General features: G+C 41.0%; 1 protein-coding gene across 1 annotated transcript in view; it reads right to left on the bottom strand.

Moving 5' to 3' along the window:
• Positions 1-908: 908 nt before the first annotated feature.
• The window catches only part of fstl4 (follistatin-like 4), a 273186-nt gene continuing 264546 nt past the window's right edge, over positions 909-9548 (bottom strand). The window contains exons 11-12 of the mRNA XM_034177979.1: positions 2841-2950; positions 909-2657 (exon numbers count right to left, since the gene is read on the bottom strand). Coding sequence (XP_034033870.1) covers positions 1955-2657; positions 2841-2950 — 813 coding nt within the window. The 3' untranslated portion in view covers positions 909-1954. The remainder of the gene's footprint in view (positions 2658-2840; positions 2951-9548) is intronic.

Below are 9548 nucleotides of genomic sequence, written 5' to 3'. Positions count from 1 at the left end.
CACTCCCCTCAGGACTCAAACTCGATCTACAGCATGGGAGGCAGACGCTGTAACCAGATGACCAAAACCCTGGCTCTGGCCCTGTGGCCACAGAGTCCTATTAACTGGTGGGGAGTGAGGTTTTACTGACTACTATTACACAGCGAATGCTGCTGGCCTCCATCACATATGCACAGTAAAAATGATTACCAAATTTTTGGAAGTATAAGTTGAACTACAGAATGAGTTGCACATGTTTTTTTTTTAAAATGCCTATTTAAGAGGAAAACCCCATATATAAGTTGCACCAGAGTAAAAGTCACCCTGGAGTATACATCAGACCTTCTGTCTGTATTTTCAACTCTTTTAGGATTTTTGTGCATTATTGTAGTGCATTTTTTTATTATTGGCATTTATTCTTTTAATATTAGAGTTGAATTTGTTTCATTATTTGATCCCTGGGAAGGAATAATCATTATATTGGGTAGCAGTCATTATAAGGTCATGGGTTCGATTCCCACCTGTGACCTTTCTGTGGTGTTTGCATGTTCTCCCCGTGTTTGCTTGGGTTTCCTCCAGGTGCTCTGGTTTCCTCCCACATTTAAAGAAATGTAGTTTAGGTGAAATGGAAACTTTAGAATTGTCTAGGTCTCCCTTGCAAAAGTGGTCTTGATCTCAATGGGTCTAACCTGGTTAAATAAGTAAATAATAATAATTTAAAAAAAAATTTATAATAAAAATTATTGTTAACAACAACAAATGTGAAATCTCTAGTGTATAAGTTGCAGTGACCTCCCAAACTAGTAAAAAAGCCCAACAGAAAAATAAAAACCAAAAAATAAACAAACATGATTTATACTCCTGAAAATACTGTACATATAGAGAAATGTCTCCTTACTTAATATACAGTATGTTCATACCTATTTTTAAAATATCTGGTGCCTTTATAATTTCTACCTAAATCCAAGTGACAAATCAAAAATGTAGGTTTGAAAATGACTATAATGTGTTTGTGCTATTGTCCTGTCACTAATGCTGGATAATTGCTGCGTATGACAAGTGTAATTTGCAGGCTTTGATGTTTAATCCTGATGCAGTTTTCTAAGAGAAAGTACAAATGCTCACAGCCAGTCAGACAGCAGAGCTGATGACACTTTGTTGGGATGTGAGTCACTGTAGACCAGAGCCATTACCCTGAGAGACTCTACTAAGTGTCATTGTCAGGCTTCACAGCACATCGCCGCGCTGCAGACATACAATAAATGTGAGAGAGAGTGGACAGACTATCATTTCATGAAGATGGCAGGACGCACGTTTCATTTCTGGTTAGGCGTCCTCTATCATCAACACATCCATCGTCACCACCTAATGGACCAATCGGGCTCTTTGGATACATGTTGTAAATAGAGGGTCTTACATGTGCTGGCACGGGGAGCATGTGAATGCTTTAAGACGAAGACACACTACAATACCAAAGGAGAGAAAACAGATGGGCTCTGAACACGCAAACACTAACGGCAGACAAGACAAAGACTGTTTGTAGTGACTATATGAAGCACTGGTGAAAACGACAAACATTGTTAAGATCAACAAAATCTGAAAGCTTTTTACTCTAAAAAAGTGAGCATTGTGCATAGTTCAATAATAACCCCTCTTCAGGTACATATTTGCTGTGATAACATGGAAGGAAGTGCAATAATGTATAACTGTATAGTTAAGTGCACATAGATCACTGTTGCACTGAATGGCATTGACACTTTCTCCCAATAAAAATATCACAACAGATTTTCTTTATGTTTTCTCATTGACTCTATTTGAAGTGTACTTTTGATACAACAAACCCAGGCAGGTATTTCTCTCGCTCAGTCCCAAGGTTGAGTCCACAACTTATGATCACATAAATCTTAATAATAGGTAATTCAGCCTCATCCTTGTTCTTTTTCATTTCTTGCCATTTGTAAAAATTCTTTCTTCCTCATGCCTCACCAACCCAGACAGCTGTGTTCCCTCTCTTGATGTCTGACACCTCACAATGTGGTGTTCTCTGTTTTCCGTTCAGAACAAAGAGGGACTCTGCTGATGGCGTTAACAGGTACTGTCCGAACAACCCACTGGAGATCACCACTCTGTTGGGACCTCCCCAAGGCCAGGCTTGATGGTCAAGAGGCTCTTTGAGGCTTTGCAGAACCTCAGTGCGGCCCGAGGACAGGTCAGCAAACAGGAGGTCCGTGCCTGAACCTGAGGTGGCCACCACCACATACTGATTGGCCTCTGTGAAGGAGTGCTGGAACACTAGATCAGATACAACAACAGGATCATCCATTTCCTGGTTCAAACCCAGCTCTCCCTGGAAGGACACAGTTTGTATGACGAGCTTTGACCTCTGTTGGACAGGCGTCACAATGTATCGACCGTCTGGTGACACAAAGGGTGAGCCTGTGACATTTAGGTTTGGACCAATCACTGTGTCTGTCACACTGTCGATGAGCATGTGGGGCGGGGCTTGCAGATGGCTCTTGTTCTGACATTGGACAAAGTAGAAACCGCCCAGGTGGGTGTAGGCCATGCTTACTGGTATGCAGCTGTCGTTTTTCAGGCTGATGGTCTTGACTCGGTGAAAGGTCTCCAGGTCAATTTTATGAACGGCAGGTTCATTTTTGAGGAAGACAAAGCCAAACCTAAATCGACAAAGTTCAAAGCAAAGGTTAATAGCCTTTCCAGATTTTAAAAGGGAATGATTAATGCACATGGAGAGTCTCATTATAAGTCTCATTTAGTTCAGAAGAACAGCTACGATGAGTGAGCACTGACCCCACCTGCAATGCAATACCACAAGTGTACAAGTGTGTAAGCTTCTGTACCTCACGTGAGTGATGATCAGGTTAGTTGGAGGAATAAAGAAGTCGTTGACCCTCTGGAAGGACGTACGGGCGGCATGGTGCACCTCTCCCACACTGGCTTGGGGAATGACCTGTACATAATATCAGCAACATTAGATACAACACACAAATTTCATTTTCACTTCTAATTCGGCTTCCTCTACAATCAACACATTGTCTACCTCTTAGATATGTGTCATAATTAGAGCATATTACCCACAAGTGCAACATCAAAGGTAAGAAAACATATGGCTTCAGGATGCACAAACAGCAGAACGAAGACCAGAAAACCTTCCTAGACAAAGGTCACCATTTGACATGTTGATCAACTTCAAACCTTTGTCTTGCTTTTCTCTCTTGATTTTGGAGTAATGACTTCCTCCTTTCAAGCACAGTTTTCAGTTTCATGGATATGCATACCAGAATGACCTATAATCAATTTCACAACTTCCCATAATGCCCTGTGTATGCAAGGTTGAAGGTCAGTGTTTTGAAAAGATATCAAGACATCAAGGCCCGGTTTCATAAAGCAGTCTAATTTTTTAGTCAACTAAACTTACTTAATTGACCAAGGTTAGTCACCCAACATCAGCCTCCTAATCTCTATTTCACATCGACGGCTAAACTTGTAGATTAGCCATCAGATGTTAGTTGACAATTTTCAAGGGCATAAGTGGCCTCACCAGTGCCTTTGCCAAGAAACGCCTCACATGCACAAGAGTTTTGTTTACTTCTGTGTTGGTCATCTGCCTCAAACGTAGCTTAGTCCACCTCACCAAAGGAGAAGTGCTCCCGGCTATGGCGTCCATAAACATCTCCAATGGATTATTCAGGTCCTGGAACACCCACTCCTGCCGCAAGGCTGTCCTTCCTTCCTGCTCCATCAGTTGGTGGTACATGATAGCTGCCATTTTTGAGGTAAGACACTGATGTTTTGTTGCCTAAAATAAGATTAGCCTCCTCTGTATCAGGCTAAAAACCTTAATCGGCTAATGCAAAACTTTAGCCGACTAAGTGCTTTGTGCAACGACTAATGTCTAAAGATTAGTCGAATAATTAGTTTAGTCAACTAATCAAGATTAGACTGCTTCATGAAACTGGGCTAAGGGCATTTCATGTCCACAGACACTGGACATGTAAAGGCCACTCTCATGGCAACAAAAACAGGCTCAATTTTCTGAAGAAGAAATGAGATAGCATAGCTAAGTTTCAGTCAGTCTCACAAGTAGCGTTAGGGTTTCCCCATTATTCGTGTGTCACTCATTCAGTTTCGTACACAATTAGACAAGGAATACTTTTGCTGGATATGTGTAACCTAGTTTGATTTCATGTTGAATTCAGCGTAGGTCAGTGTCATTTCTGCTTCTGAGTCTGAAATAGGAGCTTTCACCTGCTTTTTTTTGAAAAATAAAATGACAGGTTTTTTTTATTTTGAAAAAGAGAAATGAAATTAATCTAAGAAGCATTCCTTTACAGTGTTCACTGCACATCCTGGAATGTTTTTTGGAAATCCAAAGTGTTTCATCTGTCTCATTCCTGCAGATTGCTTTGTGTTGGTGCTAACTGCTGAAAATCTGTAGAACGTTACCTTTTTTCTTTGTGCCAAACCTTTCATTCATGGATTGCTGCATTGATGCAAACAACAAAAGTCACCTTCTGAGCCTTTTTAAATTTTTTTTTGAACAATTTCGAATATTCTCTTTTATCCTCCATCTATTCTGGGAACAAAGAAGAAAACGAAAAAAGATCGCCTGCTGCACTGGAACTAAAATGTGCACAGAGCATTATGGGATGTTGTAAAACACTCAATAACCATGACAACCCACGTCTCAACATCAAGAGTGCATACAAATGTGTTCTAGTGCAGTGTTTGTTGTTGCAATTCTTCCACAGATATCATGCCGGCCTAATGTTAGCATAACTGTAGAAAAGCTTTAATACAACTTTGCCACCTTGTTGATGTCACGGCACGTACATGTCACTGTTTGTAATTTGAGGGCATCTTGAAAATCTTGCTTTGGTTCAAACAAGACCATGAAATATCATAGACACTCTTTTGGTTTCAAGCCATGATATATGAAACTGACAACAGGGCATTAGGTCATAGTGATGCAGAGCTTTTGTAAAGCAGAATGATGCAATTACTAACTGATGCCTCCCAATTTTGAATCGATTCCTTACTTGAGAACCTTAAATTCTATTGGACCTTTTGCATCAAACTTTGTTCATTCTTGGACAGTAATTTGGATTCTTTCCTAATAAAATTAATTATGTATTATCCCAAGATTCTTATTTCTTTCATACAATACCTTATACAGTTGCTTCTTGAATGTCCTGGAGATGACTCTTAAGGAGGAATTTGATGTTTAGGTCAAAAATGCTTAAATCTCTTGGTTTACTCGTTTTGATTTTCCCATGTGCTGCATCTGATGTTTTTCTGGACGCTGTAGTGGACCATCGTGGTGAAGAAGGAGCTGAGCCAGAAGGTGACACTTTTTACCATTTGATTTATGCTCCTATTCTCACCTATGTTCATTAACTTTGAGTAATGACTGAAAGAACAAAGTCGCAGCATAAAAGTGGCACAAATAAGATTCATTCATTGGGTATCTCTGAGAGACAGAGTGAGAAACTCTGTGACATGGTGAGAAGCTCAAATATCTAGGAGGGACTCAGATTAGATCTGCTGCTTCTTTGCATTCAAAGGAGCCAGCTGACGTGGCTCCAGCATCTGGTGAGAATTACCCTGCTCATCTCCATAGTGAGGTTGTCCAGCCCCTTTTAACCGGGACGAGGCCCTATTGAACACCCTGGACATGCTGGAGAGAATATATTTGCCAGTGATCTTGGTAACATGTCACGATCCCCCAGGAAGAGTGAGAAGACTTGGATGAGGCTTGAGAAGTGTGGGAGGAGCTACTTGACCTCCTGCCACCATGACCTAGACCTGGATAAGCACCAGAAAATGAATGAATGACTTTTCCCATGTTCTTAAAAGCAATAAGGCACTGGTTCTATAAGTAGACTCTTAAATACAGCCTTATGTGCCTCAATTAACCCTCAATTATACCAATTATTCAATCAAGAGCTCTAAGATTAATTACACCAATGTCTGAATTCTTCCAGATCCATGCATAATGTTTTAAGAGGCTATTTTCTTGGTGTAAGCAAACACTAAGCTCTGACATCACTGACTGATGTGACATCACTGAGATCATTGTGATATGATCTCTATCAGCCATTAAATGATCTTTCTTGCTGTTCACACTGTATCCAAATCCAAAAATCCACCTTCACCGACTCACAGATTGTGAAGCGTGTTTCTGCTACGTGTGTGAGGGTTTAGGGATGTCCCATTGTCAAAGTGTCACGTGCACAAGGACTCTTAGGCAGAAATTTTGAACCACTTTCCCCAGTTTTCTGCAAGTAGGCATTTTTACAGACTTTGCTGAATAGAATTTTCAGAGTTTTGTGATATGAAACATGGGGTTATGAGGGGAAAGGCAAACAATCTCTCAAGGGGGCAGCTACAGATCCCATTTAAAACAACAAACCAAAAAATGGGTATTTGGTGCACAGGGCTACCTAAATATGTATGACAGAAAAAAATGGATTAAAAGTGTAACAATAAAAAACCTCTTGAAATCAGAGGAAGGCAAACATTCTATAGTACACACACAACTTGTTCAGCACTCAGTTTATTTATTTGTTTTTTTTGCCGACAGGTGTTGCTTTAAAAAAAGAATAACATAACTATTTCATAACTGGCTCTCATCAACTTTGTAAGGCAAATGGGCCCAGAACAAGTTCAAATAAGGCATTTGAACCCTTAAATACCTTGGTCATGAAGATTGCAACAAGAAAAAACAAAAACAAAACAAACAAACAAACAAAAACTAAAATACAAGGTCACAACCCCCCTCTCCCCACCATAAAAAGGCCAACAACTACAGTTTATGAATTTTAAATACATACACAAACATTTCCATTCATTTGGACAACATTTTCAATATAAAATTATGAATCTTAATGTGAGGTTAATATGTTTGCCAAGCAAAAGGAGATTTGGGTAAAAATAGGTGACTAATAAACTTGGTGTCTTTTAAATGCATAACTTTGAGATTTATGTATTTTTCATGAATTAATCCAGTTTGTATACATTTGTAGGAACCAGTTAAATGATAAATGTGCCTTTAATTTATATATGTGCATGTTTTTATACTTTCACAGGGTTAGGGCCCTCTTCATCATCATCTATCATTGGAAGCAATGGTAGCGTGAGATGTCTCATTCCAATTTATACTATTTTGAACCCTTGCAGTGTCTTTCAATCAATCACTTTCCATGTGATGTGATTTCAGGGCTCAAGGCTTAGGGAGGACATTGGCATTGGGCCTGTAAGGTGCTGCTTCATCAGTTGCATTTTATTCTGCTCCACCTCCACATCAGCATCCACTTGCAGGCTGATTGCAGCATCACTCCCTTGGCAGGATGTGACACCTCCTGTATGAAGAGTATTCATACAGTGTGACCCTGCTCCTCCCCTGCTTGACAAAAAGTTAAAAGTTTGGGATAAGAATGAAGGAGTCTCATCTCCTGAAGAGGTCTAAATAAAGATTGATAATCACGTTCAAGGACACTTCAGTCGATAACTGTGACCTCTAACACTGAGGCCCAGCTTCAGATTGCTGTTATTCCTACTGCTACTTTGAGGGAGTGAAACTGAAATGATGTATCTGAGGTCCAGGTGACGCTCCCATACATCCTGGAGCAGATAAATATCTGCAGTGTGCAACTCCTGCTGATGAATTGTGGGCCAGACGCCATTCTCCGACAAAGCGACTCATTCAGCAATGGTTGTCTTACAAGCACAATAAAAGCCTCATCAGTCATGTCAAGGAGCTCGCACTGAATCAGCATGTTTGTTGTACAGTAAGGGGGCAGGGGGGAGGGTTGTTTGTTCATGACCCATGCTTTATTATACTTGCCTGCATGATCAAATCACAACCAAGGACAAGCCAGGTGTTTTATGGGGCCAAACACACTGCAACCATGATTTTCTTTTGGGGGAGCTTCTCATCTTTTTTTTTTTTTTTTGCTGATGTGTCACCACTCTGGGGTAGAGCAGGAAGCTCTGTGAATAAGGACCTGGCCTGTTAATTTGTAGACCTGGGTTCTATTCCCTCTCACAGTACCTGTGTGTGGCCCAGTCCCAATGTCCTTTCACTTCATTTTGCACACTTATGTAAATGTGCAAAATGAAGGGAAAAGGCAAAGTGTGAAGGTGAAGGGAGACTATTGGGATTGGGCCTTAATCTGCATAATGTCAGTCTACCCAGCTGTACACTGGGTAGACCAATACCAGTCTAGGCTGGGGTAGAAACCTGGGTCACACTGTTGTCCCATCCGAGGGTGGTCAGACTCATCGCTCATCATAGAATTCATGCCACGGAATCCATAGATAAGCATCGGCACCAATGGGCCTCAGGGTCCATACGTATGTGACTTCATAGGTCACCACAGGATGAATCAGCATTGATTTGACACAACCTTTACACACAATACTCTTCCTGGTGTAACCCTAACTGCACATTGAGAATGGGGCATGGTTGGCCTTGAGCTGCAGACCTTTTATTTGTGAGGTAAGAGCACTTATCACACTCTTTGCACAGATGATTTATTTTGGCTGCCCAGTTTCTGCCAAGAGCCACCACACAAGATCTTGTATACATGAACATGCTTTACACTGGATGCTCTGCTTGATGCAATGCCAGTGTCACAGACCAAACAGTCCCAATAAAAATCGGTCCCCCCTACTGACACGGTTCACGGATTAACACCTCATTTCTGCTTCAAACTGCACTCCAGTCATCATCTATCTCAGCGACAGATATCTGAAGCTTTTCTACAACAATCATTTCCACATAAATTCAGCATTAGCAGAAGCAATTAGAGCGCAGCGGCTAAATGCTAGCTGATGCATTCACTGCGCATTTGACATTTCAAAGCGCCACAGAATTTTGCCTCATTTCTGCTTAAAACAGCCTCATTTCTGCTTAAAACTGACTTTAGAATGATTTAAGAGGTTTTACCTTTATCATCTGATGGTTCATAATCCCATTAATCCATTTGATTGCTTTGGGTGAAGAGACTCCCTCTCAGACATGCTGCTGTGGTCTGAAATGACGCATGCGCAGATGCAAAAGGTGGACCGATTTTTAGGGGCGGACCGTTCGGTCTGCTACACTGGATGTCAGTTTTGTCAACTGTGTTGGTAGCATGGCCCAAGCAGAGGGTCAGACCTTTGAGTCTGGTCTGCTTGAGGGTTCTTCCTCAAATCTTCAGAAGGAGTTTTTCCTTACCACTGTCACCTGTGTGCTTGCTCTAGGGGTTGGTAAGGTTAGACCTTATTTGTGTGAAGGGCCTTGAGGCAACTTTGTTGTGATTTGTGATAAAAGAAATTAAATGTCCATGGGAAATGACTTGTGGGTGGTTTTGAACTGGAGACCTTTTACTTGGGATGCTGGTAGACCAACGAAACACATTGCAACTACAACTTCTTTTGGCAGCTCCCATTTGTGCCTCAGGCTCACCACAGGAGATGCAATAGACTGAGATGCTGATTTGGCATAAGCTTTGTATTGAATGCCCTTGAATGGACTAGCAAGTGTTGCAACTCTACAGTATGAA

This window comes from Thalassophryne amazonica, chromosome 9 (assembly GCF_902500255.1).
Source record: "Thalassophryne amazonica chromosome 9, fThaAma1.1, whole genome shotgun sequence".
Classification (NCBI taxonomy): domain Eukaryota; kingdom Metazoa; phylum Chordata; class Actinopteri; order Batrachoidiformes; family Batrachoididae; genus Thalassophryne; species Thalassophryne amazonica.
This window is presented reverse-complemented; position numbering and strand designations above follow the sequence as displayed.